The sequence below is a fragment of the Oncorhynchus kisutch genome, unplaced genomic scaffold, assembly GCF_002021735.2.
Source record: "Oncorhynchus kisutch isolate 150728-3 unplaced genomic scaffold, Okis_V2 scaffold1301, whole genome shotgun sequence".
In the NCBI taxonomy this organism is placed as follows: domain Eukaryota; kingdom Metazoa; phylum Chordata; class Actinopteri; order Salmoniformes; family Salmonidae; genus Oncorhynchus; species Oncorhynchus kisutch.
Genome location: NW_022263246.1, coordinates 23,406 through 48,336, shown reverse-complemented (window position 1 = coordinate 48,336; position 24,931 = coordinate 23,406). Strand labels below are relative to the sequence as shown.

General features: G+C 42.0%; 2 protein-coding genes across 2 annotated transcripts; one reads left to right on the top strand and one right to left on the bottom strand.

The window, feature by feature from the left end:
* Positions 1–3,502: 3,502 nt before the first annotated feature.
* LOC116365841 (piggyBac transposable element-derived protein 4-like) lies at positions 3,503–9,269 on the bottom strand. Its single transcript, XM_031818234.1, has 3 exons — positions 8,823–9,269; positions 7,914–8,154; positions 3,503–6,284 (listed from the first exon to the last, which is right to left on the bottom strand). Exon 3 carries the CDS (start codon positions 5,932–5,934, stop codon positions 4,924–4,926), a length of 1,011 nt encoding a protein of 336 aa, XP_031674094.1. The 5' UTR covers positions 5,935–6,284; positions 7,914–8,154; positions 8,823–9,269; the 3' UTR covers positions 3,503–4,923.
* Positions 9,270–18,482: 9,213 nt separating this feature from the next.
* On the top strand, positions 18,483–23,580 carry LOC116365843 (zinc finger protein OZF-like). Its single transcript, XM_031818237.1, has 4 exons — positions 18,483–18,492; positions 20,492–20,589; positions 20,723–20,900; positions 21,843–23,580. The coding sequence occupies exons 1-4, from the start codon at positions 18,483–18,485 to the stop codon at positions 22,916–22,918; spliced, it is 1,362 nt and encodes a 453-aa protein (XP_031674097.1). The 3' UTR covers positions 22,919–23,580.
* Positions 23,581–24,931: the final 1,351 nt, after the last annotated feature.

Here is a 24,931-nt window from a genome sequence, read left to right as displayed (position 1 = left end):
GAGAGATGGACCTTTCAGACCACGTGACCACACCACAAGAGTATATTCAGGAAAATTATAACTTTGTAATCTGAACATTTTCCGTGGTGCCCCGACTTCCTAGTTAGTTAAATTTACATGATTTGTTTAATCACGTAATAATAACTACAGAGAATTGATTTGATAAAATAACAGTCTTCCCCTTTAATGATACTAAAGACAAGACAATATAGTTATTGTACAGTCGTGGCCAGAAGTTTTGAGAATGACACAAATATTAGTTTTCAAAGTCTGCTGCCTCAGTTTGTATGATGGCAATTTGAATATACTCCAGAAAGTTATGAAGAGTGATCAGATGAATTGCAATTAATTGCAAAGTCCCTCTTTGCCATTCAAATGAACTGAATCCCCCAAAAACTTTTCCACTGCATTTCAGCCCTGCCATAAAAGGACCAGCTGACATCATGTCAGTGATTCTCTCGTTAACACAGGTGTGAGTGTTGACGAGGACAAGGCTGGCAATCACTCGGTCATGCTGATTGAGTTCGAATAACAGACTGGAAGCTTCAAAAGGAGGGTGGTGCTTGGAATCATTGTTCTTCCTCTGTCCAACCATGGTTACCTGCAAGGAAACACGTGCCGTCATCATTGCTTTGCAGGCAAGGATATTGCGGCCAGTAAGATTGCACCTAAATCAACCTTTTATCGGATCTTCAAGAACTTCAAGGAGAGCAGTTCAATTGTTGTGAAGAAGGCTTCAGGGTGCCCAAGAAAGTCCAGCAAGCACCAGGACCGTCTCCTAAAGTTGATTCAGCTGCGGGATCGGGGCACCACCAGTACAGAGCTTGCTTAGGAATGGCAGCAGGCAGGTGTGAGTGCATCTGCATGCACAGTGAGGCAAAGACTTTTGGTGGATGGCCTGGTGTCAAGAAGGGCAGCAAAGAAGCCACTTCTCTCCAGGAAAAAACATCAGGGACAGACTGATTTTCTGCAAAAGGTACAGGGATTGGACTGCTGAGGATTGGACTGCTGAAGACTGGGATAAAGTCATTTTCTCTCATGAATCCCATTTCCGATTGTTTGGGGCATCGGGGAAAAAAGCTTGTCCGAAGAAGACCAGGTGAGCCCTACCATCAGTCCTGTGTCATGCCAACAGTAAAGCATCCTGAGACCATTCATGTGTGGGGTTGCTTCTCAGCCAAGGGAGTGGGCTCACTCACAATTTTGCCTCAGGACACAGCCATGAATAAAGAATGGTACCAACACATCCTCCAAGACCATCTTCTCCCAACCATCCAGGAACAGTTTGGTGACGAACAATGCCTTTTCCAGCATGGTGGAGCACCTTGCCATAAGGCAAAAGTGATAACTAAGTGGTTTGGGGAACAAAACATCAATATTTTGGGTCCAGAGGTCTTGAAAAAGAAGGGTCAACACTGCAAATATTGACTCTTTGCATCAACTTCATGTAATTGTCAATAAAAGCCTTTGACACTTATGTAATGCTTGTAATTATACTTCAGAATTCCATAGTAACATCTGACAAAAATATCTAAAGACACTGACGCAGCAAACTTTGCGGAAATTAATATTTGCGTCATTCTCAAAACCTTTGGCCACGACTGTAGGATACATGATAGTGGCAACACATGGAGTTGGGTTGGATATAGTCATGGTAGGATACATGATAGTGGCAACACATGGAGTTGGGTTGGATATAGTCATGGTAGGATACATGATAGTGGCAACACATGGAGTTGGGTTGATATAGTAATGGTAGGATACATGATAGTGGCAACACATGGAGTAGGGTTGATATAGTCATGGTAGGATACACTGAGCGGCAAGATTCGGCCATCAGATTTGCCAACAATGCTCATTTTTGGACACCTCACTGCACTCTATACTCCTCTGTAAACTGGTTCTCTCTGTATACCTGTCGCAAGACCCACTGGTTGATGCTTACCTCACTCCCCTCTCTCTCTCCCCTCTATCCGAGATACCTACCTACCTAAATACTTATTTTCCACCATAATTTGCAAATAAATTCATAAAAAATCCTACAATGTGATTTTCTGTATTTTTGTCTGTCATAGTTGAAGTGTAACTATGATGAAAATTACAGGCCTCATCTTTTTAAGTGGGAGAACTTGCACAATTGGTGGCTGACTTAATACTTTTTTGCTCCACTGTATGTTTGTCTGGACTAAAGTTTTTGAATAAAATAACATTTTTGAAATAAAATGTAATTTACCTTCAATGAATTAAATCTCTCTCACCTTGGGTAGGAATGTTAAGGGTCAAGAAGTTGTGAATCTAGGGGGGCCCTTGCACACAGGGGAACTATATGTACACAAAATAATTAACGACCTGGCCCCCCAAGTGTCTTTGAAAACATCTGTTTTACTAACGACCGAAACAGATTACTTTGACAATTTTAAAAATAGTTCTCAGGGTGGATGTGACGTGATGTGTCAGTCTTTGAAAGTGTCATTGTAATATTTAAGATGTCCCCTTTACTGATGACCTAAACAAATACATTCTACCCCTATAAAAGAGGGATGTCTCAGTCAACCCCCCCCCCCAGAAATCCCCAGAGGTCTCACACCATCCTCTTTGAAAGTGTCATTGTAATATTTAAGATGTCCCCTTTACTGATGACCTAAACAAATACATTCTACCCCTATAAAAGAGGGATGTCTCAGTCAACCCCCCCCCCCCAGAAATCCCCAGAGGTCTCACACCATCCTCTTTGAAAGTGTCATTGTAATATTTAAGATGTCCCCTTTACTGATGACCTAAACAAATACATTCTACCCCTATAAAAGAGGGATGTCTCAGTCAACCCCCCCCAGAAATCCCCAGAGGTCTCACACCATCCTCTTTGAAAGGTTCATTGTAATATTTAAGATGTCCCCTTTACTGATGACCTAAACAAATACATTCTACCCCTATAAAAGAGGGATGTCTCAGTCAACCCCCCCCCAGAAATCCCCAGAGGTCTCACACCATCCTCTTTGAAAGTGTCATTGTAATATTTAAGATGTCCCCTTTACTGATGACCTAAACAAATACATTCTACCCCTATAAAAGAGGGATGTCTCAGTCAACCCCCCCCCCCCCCAGAGGTCTCACACCATCCTCTTTGAAAGGTTCATTGTACTCTTTAACAATACATCCTTTACTGGCGACCTGAACAGATCACCTTTGACCTTTAAAAAATAGTTGTCAGCTATCCAGATATAATGGTCAAGAGGTCGTGAACCTAGAGGGGCCCTTGAACACATGTTGTGTTTAAGTACATATGTTTTCTGTTTATGAAGGAATAAATGATTGAGAGGATATAGACCACAAAATAATATATAATTGTAGTCTTTAACGATGTGCCCTTTACTAATGACTTAAACAGATCATTTTACCCTTTTACTGCAGGGGGCAAATTCAGGGCCCTTCAATGCTGCAGAAATGTTTTGGTACCCTTCCCCAGATCTGTGCCTCAACACAAAGGGTCTGAACAATTATGTAAATGTGATATTTGTTTTTAATGTGTTTAAAAAAAAAATACATTTGTTTTATTTAATCAATTGTAGAATAAGGTTGTAACATAACAAAATGTGGAAAAAGTCAAGGGGTCTGAATACTTTCCAAAGGCACTGTAAGTGATTCAGAGAGCATCATTTCTATATTCTAATTCAAAATAATTGACCCACAGCATTCTATGATTCTATATTCTAATTCAAAATAATTGACCCACAGCATTCTATGATTCTATATTCTAATTCAAAATAATTGACCCACAGCATTCTATGATTCTATATTCTAATTCAAAATAATTGACCCACAGCATTCTATGATTCTATATTCTAATTCAAAATAATTGACCCACAGCATTCTATGATTCTATATTCTAATTCAAAATAATTGACCCATAAGAGAACATGACCAAAGCCAGGCGTGACCCATATAGAATTAAAACATTATTCTTAATGAGAAATATAATCTAATAAACAAATGTTTGCAAAACCAAAAGACATCAAAACTGACACCAACATTGTATTTAGCTTGGCTTTCATATGGCCAGGAAGGTCATTTAGAACAACAATAGACAATAGTTATTGTTGCTAGTTTAGCGATGAAGACAGTGAAGGTTCATCAATGTTGGATCCACCCATTGTTTTCCATTTTCACCTTCATTATTGACAAACACAAATCCACCTGCCTGTAGCTCAGGACCTGAAGCAAAGATATGCAGATTCTTGATACCATTTGAAAGGAAAGACTCTGAAGGTTACGGAAATGTGAAAGGAATGTTGGGGAATATAACACATTAGACCTGGTTAAAGATAACACAAAGAGAAAAAAAAACTATTTTTTTTGTAACATCATCTTTGAAACGCAAGAGAAAGGCCATACTGTATTATTCCAGCACAGGTGCTATTTAGATTTTGGCCACTAGATGGCAGCAGTGTGTGTGTCAAGTTTTAGACTGGTAACGTCAGGAATGAGCGAGCGATATGACATTTAGTATGAAGTCACCCAGGTGTCCCACACAAGTTGCCCAAATGTACCCAAGTGGCCGAATTGGTAAAGTGATACATTTTCAATAATAATTTTCAAATAACTATATACACAACATACAAAAATGCTATGCTAACACCCCCCCCCCCCAAAGAAATGAAGGAGAAAAAACATCCAAATTACACACTTTAGAATGACAATATTTGGAAGATCCTCAGTCCTCTACACAATATCCTGCTGCTGATGCCAAGTCCCATAGCAGTCTCTTTCTGGTGTAGATCCTCAGTCCTCTACACAATATCCTGCTGCTGATGCCAAGTCCCATAGCAGTCTCTTTCTGGTGTAGATCCTCAGTCCTCTACACAATATCCTGCTGCTGATGCCAAGTCCCATAGCAGTCTCTTTCTGGTGTAGATCCTCAGTCCTCTACACAATATCCTGCTGCTGATGCCAAGTCCCATAGCAGTCTCTTTCTGGTGTAAAGCAGAGGGTAACAGAACAAGCGGTGCAGGCGACAGAGCATTTCCTGTGACACAGAACACAACGACGCATCCCCACTGTGCCCTTTTTACCCCGAGGCACATTCATGCCTGCAGATAAGAATTTGGGAATGTGAACACCACTGGTGGCAGGAGTAGAAGGGACAGAATGTGATGCAGTGGACATGTTGTAGCCAGCAAGCTCCTGGATGAGCAGCTCTCTGAAGGCTAGCTGTGAGATGGGGGGCTGTCCACAGCTCTGAGCCATTTCCTTCTGGAGGATGAAGGCATTCATCACAGCAATGTCAATGAAGTGATAGAACAATGTCCTGTACCATTTCATTGTCTTGTGAAGAACATTGTTGTAGCCTATTATCAGAGCGTCTGACTGGTCCACACCTCCCATGCTCTTGTTGTAATCCTTTATAGCAGCAGGAATGGGGACCCTTTTTGTGGCCCATGCACCATTGGCATCCTTCACACGCCTGTTGACGTGATCGCCACTGAAGGATTTGTGGATACTGGAGCACATGACCACCTCTCTGGCATCCATCCACTTAACAAAGAGCAGGTCATGTTTACGAATCCATCGCATGGTCCCCCGATCAGCCCTCTTAGGCATGTCATTCACCTTGGTTTTCGGAAAGCCCTGTCTGTTGGTACGGATGGTGCCACAAGCCCACACATCCTGCTTCCTCAGGTCTGTGAACAGGGTAGGGCTTGTGTAGAAGTTGTCCATAAACAGTTTGTAGCCCTTCCCCAGCAGTTGAAAATCCAACAACTCCATAACGGAATCATAACTGAGTCCCTTACCGGTCGCAAAACTGCTTTCCCCCTCACAAACAAACAAATTCCAAGTGTAGGCACACATAGAATCGGCCAAAACAAAGAGTTTGTACCCACACAGCTTGTTACACATATGTTGTTTGAGGCCAATTCTAACCTTTGAGGCTACCATCCTCTCATCTATGGACAGGTTCTGGTTGGGCTGAAACTCTGTACTCTGCAGTCATGTCCAGCTGAGGTCCTGGCTGCCTGTTCGGTCTAAATGTTGGTGGAAGTGATTCAACATCATCTTCTAGCACAGTGTGCCAACGGTCCTCTGTCTCGATGGTAGTTGTCGCTGGTTCACTGGCCCTCCTCCGCTTCTGGGCTGGCTTCTTCACACCTCTAGATGGCCGGGCGGGGGAAGGTGTGGAGCCGGAGGCAGCAGGGGTCCGGCTGGATGAACCAGCTTCAGCGTCTGAATTAGTGGGGGATGGACATCTTGACATTGTGGGTTCCCATTGTTCATCCGAGTCCCTGGCACTGTGTAAGAAAAAACCATCAGTAAGAATACTTTTACAGATGAGCCCGGTATCAACACGTCAGTTAAACAGATGTCTATTATATAGAGTAGAGGGAACACAATCACTATGGTGAAGTGCTGTTCCATTCCACTCCGGCCATTGTTGTAGGCCGCCCTCCCCTCACCAGCCCCCAATGGATATTTATATAACAATGGAATGGAGTGAATGGAACAGCAAACTCACCTCACCACAGTGACCGTGTTCCCTCTACTCCACACAGTCACCTCACCACAGTGACCGTGTTCCCTCTACTCCACACAGTCACCTCACCACAGTGACCGTGTTCCCTCTACTCCACACAGTCACCTCACCACAGTGACCGTGTTCCCTCTACTCCACACAGTCACCTCACCACAGTGACCGTGTTCCCTCTACTCCACACAGTCACCTCACCACAGTGACCGTGTTCCCTCTACTCCACACAGTCACCTCACCACAGTGACCGTGTTCCCTCTACTCCACACAGTCACCTCACCACAGTGACCGTGTTCCCTCTACTCCACACAGTCACCTCACCACAGTGACCGTGTTCCCTCTACTCCACACAGTCACCTCACCACAGTGACCGTGTTCCCTCTACTCCACACAGTCACCTCACCACAGTGACCGTGTTCCCTCTACTCCACACAGTCACCTCACCACAGTGACCGTGTTCCCTCTACTCCACACAGTCACCTCACCACAGTGACCGTGTTCCCTCTACTCCACACAGTCACCTCACCACAGTGACCGTGTTCCCTCTACTCCACACAGTCACCTCACCAGTGACCGTGTTCCCTCTACTCCACACAGTCACCTCACCACAGTGACCGTGTTCCCTCTACTCCACACAGTCACCTCACCACAGTGACCGTGTTCCCTCTACTCCACACAGTCACCTCACCACAGTGACCGTGTTCCCTCTACTCCACACAGTCACCTCACCACAGTGACCGTGTTCCCTCTACTCCACACAGTCACCTCACCACAGTGACCGTGTTCCCTCTACTCCACACAGTCACCTCACCACAGTGACCGTGTTCCCTCTACTCCACACAGTCACCTCACCACAGTGACCGTGTTCCCTCTACTCCACACAGTCACCTCACCACAGTGACCGTGTTCCCTCTACTCCACACAGTCACCTCACCACAGTGACCGTGTTCCCTCTACTCCACACAGTCACCTCACCACAGTGACCGTGTTCCCGTATGATCTCTGTTTTTGCAAACAAAGGTTTCTGTACCAAATATTAAGTTATGCTTTTCTGATGTATCAAATACTTATGTCATGCAATAAAATGCAAATTAATTACTTAAAAATCATACAATGTGATTTTCTGGATTTTTGTTTTAGATTCCGTCTCTCACAGTTGAAGTGTACCTATGATAAAAAATTACAGACCTCTACATGCTTTGTAAGTAGGAAAACCTGTCAAATTGGCAGTGTATCAAATACTTGTTCTCCCCACTGTATCTACACATTCACCCACAATGTATAGCCAATGTCTTTACACATTTCATTACTGATTATAATGTAAAAATTCTCTAATTGATAATATTTTATATTATTAATTTCAGATCCCGGCATTTTCATGAGAAGAACTTACCAGTCCAAAACCATGTCCTCGCCATGTAGAAACATATCTTCCGTCTGGGAGTCAAAGCTGTGTTCCCTCAGTGACTCGTCTTCGTCCTGTAGTAGTTCTGTGTCACTTTCCCCATCTTCAGTGTGAGTCTCCTCATGTCTGTTCAGGCTTCCTAACTTGGTAAAACTCTTTCCAATCTGGGAGCAGAGGTGTCGTCTTGCTGGTTTGGACGTCTCTGGTTCCTCCAAGTTCGGTTTTCCTCCTGCCAAAGACAGTGTTTATTTAAAGAGAGAACAGAATGAAATCTCCACATGATAAAACTGCCTTGCTGAGGTTTAATCCAAATCACATCCCTCAATAACCTGAGGCCAGTTTTCAAACATTTAATAATTTAAAACTATCTTGGTGTGATTTTAAAACAAATGTTGTAGAGCTTTCTGGTAATATGTTTACTTACTAATTAATTCTGTATTAGAAGTCAGAATACACACAACTAGACAGTTGTGGGACACAGACGTGGATGGATTCCTATCCATCAGGTGGTTCTAAATATATACAACCTTCATAGTTGTAAGATACATCAGTTCACTTATTTCGTACGCGCAAAAGCTTATTTCAATCATTTTGTGCTTACATTTTTTGGTAGCCCTTTGCCAAGATAATCCATCCACCTTACAGGTGTGGCATGTCCTTGGTATTTAGGCGGTCTCGCCGTTGTTCACTTTAATGTAGACCACGTGACCACATGGAGAATTCAATACGTCTAATTAAAAAGTCCCACAAATATATGAACCAATGGCAGATCGCCCCTTCAACAATTCCTACAGTAATGAACAACATTTAAGTGTTTAACTTAAGTAGAATATTCCTTTAAAAACACATTAGTTCAACAACTGCATAGTTTGTGCCCGTTTTTAAATCAGTACTCACTGGTGGTAATCGGAGTTCAGTCTCCTCCTCCTCCTTTTTCACTCCCAAAACGTCTTTCTTCCCCTTTTTTACTGAGATAGCCTCCTCTTTCACTCCAAAATGTTCGTCCTCTTTTTTCACTACATTCTCTTCTTTCAATGTTATGGCATCTTTCTCCTTTTTCATTCTGAAAGCTTCTTTCTCCGTCTTGCTTAGTGAGTTTATGCTCCGGGAGATTAGCCAAATGCTGTATCAATGTTGCTAATTTCACAAGCAAATTACGTTGAAATTAGCTAGTAGATAGGTAAACAGAAGTATGTTCAAAACACGAAGAGTAATATACAACAAATTGGTCTAAAACGCTTCAATGAATCGGTTTTATGTTTGCTAGCACACCACCACGTTGGTCAAATCAGTAGCCTTTTGTCGCTGTTGAAGAAGCCTCCAGTTCCGTCCACTAGATTATACGTCACGCAAGAAGCATCACCTGAAAAACTCACTTCGCCATCTGCTGACTGGAGTGGGTAACGCAAATTGGAATCTCCATGACTACGTTTATTCTGGCAAACAATGTCATAAGAAGTCATTTAAAAACAACCAGATGTTATGTTTTCTCATACTTCTTACGGCCAATATTTTAATCCGGGGCTGGCCTGCCCATTAGGCAGGATTAGGTGACAGATTGACGAGGGTGTTATATTCCGAGCTAAATGGACCAAGGCTCATCGCTAACAACAAATATTAACACCTCACATAATGATGCCCAAAAACAATGCTAACTTCTCTCACCCAGCGGCATGTGGGCTATTTATGTGAGTATTGGTGTTTCCACATAAAGCAGTGCCCACTAGGACTCTACCTGTGTAGAGAAAGATGCCCCTTTGCCCTTCCAGTCTCTAAAGTGCCCTTTTGGGTGGTGGAATAGTTTGTATTCATTTTTTCTCATCGCTGAACTCACTGCCTGCAAGTCGTCGTTAAATTTTTTCTCAGTGATTTGTATTTTCCTTCAACATTCTGAAGAGGAAACAGCCAGGAAATGCCCCTGTCTGAGTGCATTTGTCTACCACTATATGTAGCTGTTAGCGATGATACTAATGATCCACTATGTGTAGCTGTTAGCGATGATGCTAATGACAACCATCTTCTAGTTGATGGAAAAGCTTTCCCAAAAACGTCATTTAAATGTTAACTACAAAGTAGTCTATGCCTCCCTGGCAGAATAATATCATGACGATTTGCATGAATCCAGTTGTGATTTGTTCAGCAGACTCTGCAATCACATGTGTGCTACAGAGACACTACAAACCAAGCAAGGCTCTTGCTGGTGCCACTTGAATTAAAGGGTATCTACACCCCAAAATACAATTTTCAGATTTTCCTCAGACTTCAAACGTGTTCTCCTGATGTGGTTTAATTATTGTTGTGGACTTAGAACATCCAATGTTGTTGTTAACCATTATATTAACAGTGTGATTTTGTCAAAAAGAAGGAAAAAAACAGCGCAGAAAAAAACAAAACAAATCAGAAACCTGGAAAAACTAAATGGGAGAAAATAGAATTAGGTACAACATTTTTTTTTTTAAATAAAGAATTAGGTACAACATTTTTTTTTTTAAATAAAGAATTAGGTAAAAACAAAAAGATTTGATAAGGCCTGAAATAATCTCATTACTTGATTATTTATGGATTGTGTATCCTGAAGTGACTGGATTATCTAGGGATAGTGTAGAGTAACAGCTGTTTCCTGAAGTGACCTTTAACCTCCCTGCTCCTCAATACTTCTTCCACTGGATCAAAGCTTCAGCCAAGTAGGATCCATGATAGTGGCAACACATGGAGTTGGGTTGGATATAGTCATGGTAGGATACATGATAGTGACAACACATGGAGGTGGGTTGGATATAGTCATGGTAGGATACATGATAGTGGCAACACATGGAGTAGAGCTTGCTATAGTAATAGTAGGATACATGATAGAGACAACACATGGAGTAGGGTTGATATAGTCATGGTAGGATACATGATAGTGGGCAACACATGGAGTTGGGTTGGATATAGTCATGGTAGGATACATGATAGTGGCAACACATGGAGTTGGGTTGGATATAGTCATGGTAGGATACACTGAGCGGCAAGATGTTCTTTACGATTCGGCCATCAGATTTGCCAACAATGCTCCTTATTGGACACATCACTGCACTCTATACTCCTCTGTAAACTGGTTCTCTCTGTATACCTGTCGCAAGACCCACTGGTTGATGCTTACCTCACTCCCCTTTCTCTCTCCCCTCTATCCGAGATACCTACAGCAGCCCTCATCCTTCACATACAACACCCGTTCTGCCAGTTACATTCTGTCCCCAAAGCAAACACATCCCTGGGTAGCTCCTCTTTTCAGTTTGTTCCCAAAGTAAACACATCCCTGGGTAGCTCCTCTTTTCAGTTTGTTCCCAAAGCAAACATATCCCTGGGTAGCTCCTCTTTTCAGTTTGTTCCCAAAGCAAACACATCCCTGGGTCGCTCCTCTTTTCAGTTTGTTCCCAAAGCAAACATATCCCTGGGTCGCTCCTCTTTTCAGTTTGTTCCCAAAGCAAACACATCCCTGGGTCGCTCCTCTTTTCAGTTTGTTCCCAAAGCAAACATATCCCTGGGTCGCTCCTCTTTTCAGTTTGTTCCCAAAGCAAACATATCCCTGGGTCGCTCCTCTTTTCAGTTTGTTCCCAAAGCAAACACATCCCTGGGTAGCTCCTCTTTTCAGTTTGTTCCCAAAGCAAACATATCCCTGGGTCGCTCCTCTTTTCAGTTTGTTCCCAAAGCAAACATATCCCTGGGTCGCTCCTCTTTTCAGTTTGTTCCCAAAGCAAACACATCCCTGGGTCGCTCCTCTTTTCAGTTTGTTCCCAAAGCAAACATATCCCTGGGTCGCTCCTCTTTTCAGTTTGTTCCCAAAGCAAACATATCCCTGGGTCGCTCCTCTTTTCAGTTTGTTCATATAGGCTATTTAGGTGAGTGGTGGTGTTACCACATGAAGCAGTGCCCACTTTGCAAAAGGCAACATGGACAGATAGGACTCTACCTGTGTAGAGCACATGCCCCTTTACCCTTCCAGTCTCTAAAGTGCCCTTTTGGGTGGTGGAATAATCTGTATTCATTTTTTCTCATCGCTGAACCCACTGCCTGCAAGTCGTCGTTAAATTAGCCTCAGTGATTTGTATTTTCCTTCAACATTCTGAAGAGGAAACAGCCAGGAAATGCCCCTGTCTGAGTGCATTTGTCTACCACTATGTGTAGCTGTTAGCGATGATGCTAATGATCCACTATGTGTAGCTGTTAGCGATGATGCTAATGATCCACTATGTGTAGCTGTTAGCGATGATGCTAATGATCCACTATGTGTAGCTGTTAGCGATGATGCTAATGATCCACTATGTGTAGCTGTTAGCGATGATGCTAATGATCCACTATGTGTAGCTGTTAGCGATGATGCTAATGATCCACTATGTGTAGCTGTTAGCGATGATGCTAATGACAACCATCTTCTAGTTGATGGAAAAGCTTTCCCAAAAACGTTGTCAATTAAACGTCAACTACAAAGTAGTCTATGCCTCCCTGGCAGAATGATATCATGACTATTAGTAGTCTATGCCTCCCTGGCAGAATGATATCATGACTATTAGTAGTCTATGCCTCCCTGGCAGAATAATATCATGATTATTAGTAGTCTTTGACTCCCTGGCAGAATGATATCATGACTATTAGTAGTCTATGACTCCCTGGCAGAATGATATCATGACTATTAGTAGTCTATGCCTCCCTGGCAGAATGATATCATGACTATTAGTAGTCTATGACTCCCTGGCAGAATGATATCATGACTATTAGTAGTCTATGCCTCCCTGGCAGAATGATATCATGACTATTAGTAGTCTATGCCTCCCTGGCAGAATGATATCATGATTATTAGCATCAATCCAGTTGTGATTTCTTCAGCAAACTCTGCAATCACATGTGTGCTACAAAGACACCACCAACCAAGCAAGGCTCTTGTGTGCTACAGAGACACCACTAACCAAGCAAGGCTCTTGTGTGCTACAGAGACACCACTAACCAAGCAAGGCTCTTGTGTGCTACAGAGACACCACTAACCAAGCAAGGCTCTTGTGTGCTACAGAGACACCACTAACCAAGCAAGGCTCTTGTGTGCTACAGAGACACCACTAACCAAGCAAGGCTCTTGTGTGCTACAGAGACACCACTAACCAAGCAAGGCTCTTGTGTGCTACAGAAACACCACTAACCAAGCAAGGCTCTTGTGTGCTACAGAGACACCACTAACCAAGCAAGGCTCTTGTGTGCTACAGAGACACCACTAACCAAGCAAAGCTCTTGCTGGTGCCACTTAAATTAAAGGGTATCTACACCCAAAAATCAAATTTTCAGATTTTCCTCAGACTTCAAAAATGTTCTCCTGATGTGGTTTAAGTTGTTGTGGACTTACATCCAATTGTGTAGTTTCTCTATTAACAGTGTGATTTAGAGAGAGAAGAACAGGGACTCGGAAACGAAGGGGGAAACACTTGTGGAACGTACAATTCCTTCGACCTCATGGCTTGGTTACTGCTCTGACAAGCATTGTCAACTGTGGGACCTTATATAAACAGGTGTGTGCCTTTCCAAGTAATGTCCAATCAATTGAATTTACCCCGGGTGGACCCCAATCAAGTTGTAGAAATATCTGAAGGATGATCAATGGAAACAGGAGGCACCTGAGCTCAGTGTGGAGTCTCATATAGCAAAGGGTCTGAATACTGATGCAAATAAAGTATTTCTGTTTTTTTTTGTTTTTAATACATTTGCTAAAATGTTTAAAAAACCTGTTTTCGCTTTGTCATTATGGGGTATTGTGATGTCATTATGGGGTATTGTGATGTCATTATGGGGTATTGTGATGTCATTATGGGGTATTGTGATGTCATTATGGGGTATTGTGATGTCATTATGGGGTATTGTGATGTCATTATGGGGTATTGTGTGTTAGATTGCTGAGGAAATTGTTTCATTTAATACATTTTAGAATACGCATGGAAAGTCTGAATACTTTCCGAAAGGCCCTGTCAGTGATTGAGGAAAGAGCATTATTGCTATATTCCAATTAAAATAATTGATCCATAAGAGATCACATGACCAAAGCAAGACGTGACCCATATAGAATTAAAACAATATTATTCATAATGAGAAATATAATCTAAGAAACAAATGTTTGCATAACCAAAGACATGAAAACGGGTGGGAACATTGTATTTAGAGAGAGAGAATAGTTATTGTTGCTAGTTCAGGGATGAAGATAGTGAAGGTTCATGAATGTTAAAGATGTGTGGATGTTGACAGAGGGGGATTAGAACCCCAAAGTAAAAAGGGTACAAAAGAACCTGTTGTATGAGTAAGAACCTGTTGTATGAGTAAGAACCTGTTGTATGAGTAATAACCTGTTGTATGAGAAAGAACCTGTTGTATGAGTAAGAACCTGTTGTATGAGAAAGAACCTGTTGTATGAGATAGAACCTGTTGTATGAGATAGAACCTGTTGTACTCATAAAGAACATTTAGAATGTTTGTGTTGTCACCCCAGGGTCACAATACTACTCATAAAGAACATTTAGAATTTAGAATGTTTGTGTTGCCACCCCAGGGTCACAATACTACTCATAAAGAACATTTAGAATGTTTGTGTTGCCACCCCAGGGTCACAATACTACTAATAAAGAACATTTAGAATGTTTGTGTTGCCACCCCAGGGTCACAATACTACTCATAAAGAACATTTAGAATTTAGAATGTTTGTGTTGCCACCCCAGGGTCACAATACTACTCATAAAGAACATTTAGAATTTAGAATGTTTGTGTTGCCTCGCTAGGATCACAATACTACTCATAAAGAACATTTAGAATGTTTGTGTTGCCTCGCTAGGATCACGCACAACTCATAAAGCAATTTTAGAACTTGTATTATTCAAAAGCTAAAAATACTGTCAGATACTGTCATACCATCCTTGAAAAAAAATTTAATACCATGATATTTTGGCTATCCACAAAGTCAAAATGCCCTCCAGGCCTGGTGGTGGCAGCAGTGTACTACAACCACTGTTTATACCGGAGCTTCCCGAGGAGAATTGGGCTGTATTCTGCTTGATTGACCATCCAAAAATGTTATGTGAGTAAAGTCATACATTATAAAACAAACTTGCGACAGATGTGATAGAAACAGGTTTTCAGAAGACAGGTGGGTTTTCCTCCAACTTTTTACCTGGGCTTTGCTCCTTTCATATTTATTTTGATCCTGACAAACTCCCGAGTCCCTGCCTGTGACAAGCATACCCATAACATGATGCTGCCACCACAATACTTGTTGTGTGGTTAATGTGTGGTCTGTCTCCAGGTCATCAGACTGTTAAATAATCACCTCTAGCCGGCCTCCGCCCAGTACCCTGCCCTGAACTTTAGTCACTGTTACTAGCCGTCTACCACCCAGTACTCCACCCTGTATTCTAGTCAAGGCTCATCCTATATAACTACTACTGTTGACACCTTTCCTATTAAAATACTCTCCATGATGTCTAGACACACCATCATATAGATTGTAAACAAACTGTATATATTTATATTCCAGACTCTGACATTAATCGTTCCACTAATTCTATATTTCTTCATCCTTAAAATAACTTGTGGGGATTTGCATGTATTGTTTTGGGTCGTTAGATATTACAGCACTGTTTCTCTACACCCGTGATGACATCAGAGAAATATGTGTATGAGACCAATAACATTTCATTTGATCTGATCTGTGGTCAGAGGTGTGCAGACAACAGATGGTGTTTATGGTGGAGAGGACTGTGGACTCAGTGGAGGACATCCCAGCCACTTGGCAGTGTTGACACGGCTACTTCCTATCTGACTGAAAATAGGACTTCACTGCTACTTCCTATCTGACTGGTAGTAGGACTTCACTGCTACTTCCTATCTGACTGGTAATAGGACTTCACTGCTACTTCCTATCTGACTGGTAGTAGGACTTCACTGCTACTTCCTATCTGACTGGTAATAGGACTTCACTGCTACTTCCTATCTGACTGGTAATAGGACTTCACTGTCACTATCATGTATCCTACCCTTGACAATGCCCAACTCCATGTGTTGCCACTATCATGTATCCTACCATGACTATATCCAACCCAACTCCATGTGTTGCCACTATCATGTATCCTACCATGACTATATCCAACCCTACTCCATGTGTTGCCACTATCATGTATCCTACCATGACTATATCCAACCCAACTCCATGTGTTGTCACTATCATGTATCCTACCATGGCTATATCCAACCCTACTCCATGTGTTGCCACTATCATGTATCCTACCATGACTATATCCAACCCTACTTCATGTGTTGCCACTATCATGTATCCTACCATGACTATATCCAACCCTACTTCATGTGTTGCCACTATCATGTATCCTACCATGACTATATCCAACCCTACTTCATGTGTTGCCACTATCATGTATCCTACCATGACTATATCCAACCCTACTCCATGTGTTGCCACTATCATGTATCCTACCATGACTATATCCAACCCAACTCCATGTGTTGTCACTGTCATGTATCCTACCATGACTATATCCAACCCAACTCCATGTGTTGTCACTGTCATGTATCCTACCATGACTATATCCAACCCACCTCCATGTGTTGCCACTATCATGTATCCTACCATGACTGTATCCAACCCAACTCCATGTGTTGCCACTATCATGTATCCTACCATGACTATATCAACCCAACTCCATGTGTTGCCACTATCATGTATCCTACTTGGCTGAAGCTTTGATCCAGTGGAAGAAGTATTGAGGAGCAGGGAGGTTAAAGGTCAATTCAGGATACAGCTGTTACTCTACACTATCCCTAGATAATACAGTAATGAGAGGAAATGTATAGAATATTTAGGGCCCTATAACATCTCTATCTATATATAACATCTCCATCAAATCCATTTTTATATTTTTAACCTCATGCCGTTAGTTTTTTTCTCAAATTCCATTTTCTCTGTTTTGTTTTTCCATGTTTCTGATTTGTCCATGTTCTGTTTTTCTCTCTCTAAATCACACTGTTAATAGTACTTTTAGTAAGAATTGTACGTTCCACAAGTGTTTCCCCCTTCGTTTCCGAGTCCCTGTTCTTCTCTCTCTAAATCACACTGTTAATAGAGAAACTACACAATTGGATGTAAGTCCACAACAACTTAAACCACATCAGGAGAACATTTTTGAAGTCTGAGGAAAAAAATCTAAGTAAATGTTACTTTGGGGTGTAGATTCCCTTTAATTAAAGTAGCACCAGTAAGAGCCTTACTTGGTTTGTGGTTGGTTCTCTGTAACACAAATCAAATCAAACTTTATTTGCCACATGCGGCGAATTAAACAAGTGTAGACTTTACCGTGAAATGCTGAATACAACAAGGGTAGACTTTACTGTGAAATGCTGAATACAACAAGGGTAGACTTTACTGTGAAATGCTGAATACAACAAGTGTAGACTTTACCGTGAAATGCTGAATACAACAAGGGTAGACTTTACCGTGAAATGCTTTACTGACAAGCTCTTAACCAGCAGTGCAGTTCAAGAAGAAGAACATATTTGCCAAGTAGACTAAAATAAAAAGTAGCACAATAAGAACAACAATAACGAGGCTACATACAGGGGCACCGGTACCCGGGTCAGTGTGTAGGGGTACAGGCTACATACAGGGGGCACCGGTACCCAGGTCAGTGTTCAGGGGTACAGGCTACATACAGGGGTACCCGGGTCAGTGTGCAGGGGTACAGGCTACATACAGGGGTACCCGAGTCAGTGTGCAGGGGTACAGGCTACTTGAGGTAATCTGTACATGGTGGTGGGGGCGAAGTGACTATGCATAGGTGACTATGATATCATGTAAATTGTCCGGTGGCGATTTTTTATGAAATGATCAGCAGTCTAATGGCTTGGCGGGTAGAAGCTGTTGAGGAGCCTTTTGGTCCTAGACTTGGTGCTCTGGTACCGCTTGCCGTGCGCTACCAGAGAAAACAGTCTATAACTTGGGGGACTGGAGTCTCTGATTATTTTATGGGCCTTCCTCTGACACCGCCTGGTATAGAGGTCCTGGATGGCAGAACAAATCACAACTGGATTGATGCAAATAATCATGATATCATTCTGCCAGGTAGGCCAGGGAGGCATAGACTACTTTGTAGTTAACATTTAATTGACAAGGTTTTTTGGATTAAGCTTTTCAATCAACCAGAAGATAGTTGTCATTAGTATCATCGCTAACAGCTACACATAGTGGTAGACAAACTCACTCAGACAGGGGCATTTCCTGGCTGTTTCCTCTTCAGAAAGTTGAAGGAAAATACAAATCACTGAGGTGAATTTAACGATGACTTGCAGGCAGAGGGTGTAGAATAACTGATGAGAAAAAATGAATACAGATTATTCCACCACCCAAAAGGGCACTTCAGAGACTGGAAGGGCAAAGGGGCATCTTTCTCTACACAGGTAGAGTCCTATCTGTCCATGTTGCCTTTTACAAAGTGGGCACTGCTTCATGTGGAAACACCACCACTCACATAAATAGCCCATATGCCGCTGAGTGAGAGAAGTTAGCATTGTTTTTGGGGCATCATTATGTGAGGTGTTAATATGTGTTGCTGATCAATTTAGCTCCGGGATCTGCCTCCCTTGTCTATCTGTCACCCAATCCTGCCTAATCGGCCGTGGCGTGCCGTGGGCTTGGGGCCTAATGGGCCGGGGGCTTGGGGCCTAAAGGGCCGGGGGCTTGGGGCCTAATGGGCCGTGGACTTGGGGCCTAATGGGCCGTGGGCTTGGGGCCTAATGGGCCGTGGGCTTGGGGCCTAATGGGCCGTGGCGTGCAGTGGGCTTGGGCCCTAATTGGCAGGTCAGCCCTGGAGAAAAGTATTGACTGTAAGAGAAAACATAACATCTGGTTGTTTTTTAAATTACTTCTTATGACATTGTTTGCCAGAATTAACATTGTAATGGAGATTTTTCTTCCAATCTGCGTTTCCCACTCCAGTCAGCAGATGACGATGGGAGTATTTCAGGTGATGCTTCTTGCGTGACGTATAATCTAGTGGACGGAACTGGAGGCTTCTTCAACAGACAAAAGGCTACAGATACAACCGACGCGGTGATTTGCTATCGAACATAAAACTGAAATATTGAAGCTTTTTAGACCAATCTAGTGTAATAATAATAATAAGTAATCAAAGTAAAGTAAGTAAGAAAGTAATAGTGTAATAAGTAATCTTGTATATATTACTCTTAGTGTTTAGAACACAACTATGTTTACGTTTCTACTAGTTCATTTAAACGTAATTTGCTTGTTAAATTAGCACATGTTACATTGCTAAAGCACAAGGCTAATCGCCCGGAGCATGAGGTCACTAAACTAGACGTAGAAAGAAACTGGTGAAAGGAGAGGAAGAAGCTTTCAGAATGGAAGAGGAGGCTATCACATTGAAAGAAGAAGAGGATGATATTACAGAGAAAGAGGAAGATGGGAAAGAGGTTGTCAGAGTGGAAAAGGAGGAGGTAGAATCTTTTAGAATAAAAAATGAGGAAGATGCCGTAACATTGAAAGAAGAGGAAGAACATGTTGGTGTAAAAGAGGAAGAGGAGGCTATCTCAATAAAAGAGGAGGAGGAGACGGAAGTTCCGATTACCACCAGTGAGTACTGTCTTATAAACAGGGCCACAAACGATGTTGTTGTTGAACTAATGGGGTTGGTATAATGTATTGTCCCAACGGGAATCTGTTCCAAAAACTTCGTAAAGTACAAGGTTGCCAACAAACGCGGCATTCAAAGTAGCATGATCAATTCACCGAGCTAACTAACTAGCTGCCGAATAGGCATCAACTCACCACGTAGTTTATTCTTAATGATTGTCCGTAGGCTACCAGAGTGGATTAACGTGGTGAGTGTAAAACGTCTTAAAATAGCCCACTCCCTACCCGGTATCTCATTCTACTGTAATACGACTCTGTATGCGTTGCTTGTTGGCAGCCTTGTTATTTACGAAGTTTTTGGAGCAGATTCCTGTTGGAACGTTCCACAAATTATACCCAGCTGAGCTAATGTGGGTACTGTCTTAAACAGGGACACAAACTATGCCGTTGTTGAGCTAATGTGTGGTTTTAAAGTGGCATTCTACTGAAGTTCTACACTTGAATATGTACTGTAGGAATTGTTAAAGGGTCAATCTGCCATTGGTACATACATTTTTTGGGGGACTTTTAAATTCGATTTATTGAATTATCTATGTGGTCTATAATGAAGTGCACTTAATTTGGTATAACAGGCTTTTAAAATTCACTGTTGGAGCTTCATTTCTACTTAAAATATCAAAGGGGTGAAAAAAAGGCATCCATTCGTGGAACGACCCTTTTGCATTTGCATCACAAACAATATATATATAAAAAAACATAATTGAGTTTAATAATTAAACTAATTTAAACTAAATTAAACTAACATAATTTAGGTCCTTTTTAGACATATTAATGGCTCTTATAAGACCCTATGATTGCAATAAAAAATCATAAGTTGACTTTGATGTTCTCAATCACACAGGAGAGAGACATGACTATCGTGGATCCTCTGGGGAGCCTCAACAACATCCTGATGCTGACGAGGAAGAGAAGAGTCTCTCCAGATCAGAACACCAGATGGTACAGCTTGGTCTGGTTTAGCAAACAGCTTGCTCTATCTGAGTCTGGGTCTGGGCTGGGTTTCTGTAAAGCACTTTGTCAACAGTGACATCAGCATCCATAATGATCTGTGTCCCTTCTTTATGGTTACCAGGACAACGCTAGCCCTTCCTCCCTCCTGGAGTCCATGTGTCGTGCCTCTCCCAGTTGCTCCTTACTGCTGGGTATGAAGAGGTTGTCTGTGCTGCTGGTGGACTGCAGGAAAACAACAGGGCTGAGTGGAACTGTGAGAGGAGGAGAAGAGAAGAAAGGATCAGATTTGACACATCAAAGTAAGTGCTGATACAAATACAACTAATACAAATACAATAGATCTGCCCACTCGTATCTGTTCCCAGTAGGTCTGTCCCCGACTAATACAAATACAATAGATCTGCCCACTGGTATCTGTTCCCAGTAGGGCTGTCCCCAACTAATACAAATACAGCTTTGCAGACTCTTGGCATTCTCTCAACCATCTTCACCTGGAATGATTTTCCAACCGTCTTGAAGGAGTCCCACATATGCTGAGCACTTGTTGGCTGCTTTTCCTTCACTCTGCGGTACAACTCATTCCAAACCATCTCAATTGGGTTGAGGTCAGTTGATTGTGGAGGCCAGGTCATCTGATGCAGCACTCCATCACTCTCCTTCTTGGTCAAATAGCCCTTACACAGCCTGTAGGTGTGATGGGTCATTGTCCTGTTGAAAAACAAATGATAGTGACTACTAAGCTCAAACCAGATGTGATGGCGTATTGCTGCAGAATATTGTGGTAACCATGCTGATTAATTTCCCCCAGCACAAGGTGCACCTGTGTAATGACCATACTGCTTAATCAGCTTCTTGATATGCCTGTCAGGTGGATGGAATATCTTGGCAAAGCGATGTAAACAAATTTGTGCACAAAATCGGAGAGAAATAAGCTTTCATGCGTATCGAAAAAGTCACATTCTGTATCGTACAGCTATGAAGGTTATATATACAATCACCTGCATGAAAGGAATCCAGCGATGTCTGTGTCTTGAGTGTGGTAGAACTGTCTAGTTCTTTGTGTTCTAAAACAGAATGAGTAAAATAAGTAATGTAAACATATTATCATTAATTACCAGGAAGCTGTACCACATTTTGTTTTCAATTTTGAAATGTTTGAGAACTTAAACCTCATAGCAAGGTGTTTTTTATAATGTGAAGGTTTCACTCAGGTCTCTCTTTAAATAAACACTCTTTAGCAGGAGGAAAAACAAACTCGGAGGAACCAGAGCCAGAGACGTCCAAACCAGCAAGACGACACCTCTGCTCCCAGATTGGAAAGAGTTTCATCAAGTTAGGAAACCTGAAAGTTCATGAGCGAATGTACACAGGGGAGCAGCCATACCATTGCGCCCACTGTGGAAAGAGTTTTAAACGGTTAGACACCCTGAAATCTCATGAGCGAACACATACAGGGGAGAAGCCTTTCCATTGCTCCCAGTGTGGAAAGAGTTTTAGCCAGGTAGGAAACCTGAAAACTCATGAGAGAATACACACAGGGGAGAAGCCTTTCCATTGCTTCCAGTGTGGAAAGAGTTTTAGCCACTTAAGAAATCTGAAATCTCATGAGCGAACACACACAGGGGAGAAGCCTTTCCATTGCACCCATTGTGGAAAGAGTTTTAGCCAGTTAGTTAACATGAAAAGACATCAGCGGATACACACGGGAGCAAAGCCACACCATTGCTCCCAGTGTGGAAAGAGGTTTAGCCAGCCAGAAAAGCTGAAAGCTCATGAGCGAATACACACAGGGGAGAAGCCTTTCCATTGCTCCCAGTGTGGAAAGAGTTTTATGCGGTTAGACACCCTCAAAACTCATGAGCGAATACACACGGGGGAGAAGCCATACCATTGTGCCCAGTGTGGTGAGAGTTTTAGCCAGTCAGGAATCCTGAAAGCTCATGAGCGAACACACACAGGTGAGAAGCCTTTCCATTGCTCCCAGTGTGGAAAGAGTTTTAGCCAGTCAGGAATCCTGAAAGCTCATGAGCGAACACATACAGGGGAGAAGCCTTTCCATTGCTCCCAGTGTGGAAAGAGTTTTAGCCACTTAAGAAATCTGAAAGCTCATGAGCGAACACATACAGGGGAGAAGCCTTTCCATTGCTCCCAGTGTGCAAAGCGTTTTACCCATTTAGGAAATCTGAAAGAACATGTGAGACTGCACACAGGGGAGAAACCTTACAAGTGCTCAGACTGTGGGAAAACATATTGCTCATCACAGTCACTTAAACGTCATGTGAGAATCCACACAGGAGAAAATAATTACTTATCCTAGTGTGTAAATTGATATTTCACATCACATTGACTTAAAATTCATCAGAGAACATACACAGTGCTCCCATTGTCTTATATTGTTGACTGAGAATGGGTTTACATGTTTATACCATATGAAATTAAATTAATAATTGTACCAAGTATACTCAAACATATATTTGTATGTTTTTATTAGAAAACATTAATTGAATATTGAGTTGTCAGTTTCAATATAGGATAGATCAGATTCCATGTGTTTAAATTGCCCTTTTTTAAACTCTGTGTGTGTTTATCTGGGTGTGTCATTCCTCCAGCACCACAGATTAATTAACAAGTGATATCTGGATGTGATGCATTTGTTCCATTGTTGACATCTGCATTGTAGCCCACTGATGATTTAATTAAATGAAAATGTTAGTTGTATGTGTGTCCACATAACTGAGTATGTGACTAACCTTGTGAAACTGTCCTATTATAATCTCCTGTTCTTGGGAGTATCATTCTGTGTTGCAAACCAATTTACACCTGTGTCCTTGTATGAATAAAGTCCCGCCCAGGAACAGGAAACTATAAAGATATGTGCTCATCACCCAATGCTTCAGGAATTCAGACTGTCTACACTGTGCTGTGTAACTCTGTTATTCTCTCTGAGCTCAGAAATAAAGAATCTTGGTTTGACTTGGACTCCAGCAGATTCTTATTTTATAATATCCACCACAACTCTCCCACGGATTGCTGTTCCATTATTGTCAAAATGAAGAGTTCCTCTTTCCACTTTCCTGGGGGCATTTACAAGCCTCCCCACTGGTTAAATAAACATTATTTCCACATTTCAACAAAACAAATCCATGTGATGATGTTTGATCAATGTCGACAACTGATTGGATTTGTAAAAAGCATCAACATCAGGTATTTTTATTTATTTTTCACCCAACTGGGAACCTGAATCTAACGACAGCTGACATTTTGTGTTTCACCCAACTGGGAACCTAAATCTAACGACAGCTGACATTTTGTGTTTCACCCAACTGGGAACCTAAATCTAACGACAGGTGACATTTTGTGTTTCACCCAACTGGGAACCTGAATCTAATGACAGCTGACATTTTGTGTTTCACCCAACTGGGAATCTAAATCTAACGACAGGTGACATTTTGTGTTTCACCCAACTGGGAACCTAAATCTAACGACAGCTGACATTTTGTGTTTCACCCAACTGGGAACCTAAATCTAACGACAGGTGACATTTTGTGTTTCACCCAACTGGGAACCTAAATCTAACGACAGGTGACATTTTGTGTTTCACCCAACTGGGAATCTAAATCTAACGACAGCTGACATTTTGTGTTTCACCCAACTGGGAACCTAAATCTAACGACAGGTGACATTTTGTGTTTCATCCAACTGGGTACCTAAATCTAACGACAGGTGACATTTTGTGTTTCACCCAACTGGGAACCTGAATCTAACGACAGGTGACATTTTGTGTTTCACCCAACTGGGAACCTAAATCTAACGACAGGTGACATTTTGTGTTTCACCCAACTGGGAACCTAAATCTAATGACAGGTGACATTTTGTGTTTCACCCAACTGGGAACCTAAATCTAACGACAGGTGACATTTTGTGTTTCATCCAACTGGGTACCTAAATCTAACGACAGCTGACATTTTGTGTTTCACCCAACTGGGAACCTAAATCTAACGACAGCTGACATTTTGTGTTTCACCCAACTGGGAACCTAAATCTAACGACAGGTGACATTTTGTGTTTCACCCAACTGGGAACCTGAATCTAATGACAGCTGACATTTTGTGTTTCACCCAACTGGGAATCTAAATCTAACGACAGGTGACATTTTGTGTTTCACCCAACTGGGAACCTAAATCTAACGACAGCTGACATTTTGTGTTTCACCCAACTGGGAACCTAAATCTAACGACAGGTGACATTTTGTGTTTCACCCAACTGGGAACCTAAATCTAACGACAAGTGACATTTTGTGTTTCACCCAACTGGGAACCTAAATCTAACG

Coding starts and splice junctions, on each gene's coding strand:
- LOC116365841 (XM_031818234.1), bottom strand. CDS start 5,934: ATGGTAGCCTCAAAGGTTAGAATTGGCCTCAAACAACATATGTGTAAC.
- LOC116365843 (XM_031818237.1), top strand. Junction 20,590..20,722: donor CCAGATCAGAACACCAGATG/GTACAGCTTGGT, acceptor TATGGTTACCAG/GACAACGCTAGCCCTTCCTC. Junction 20,901..21,842: donor ATCAGATTTGACACATCAAA/GTAAGTGCTGAT, acceptor ACTCTTTAGCAG/GAGGAAAAACAAACTCGGAG.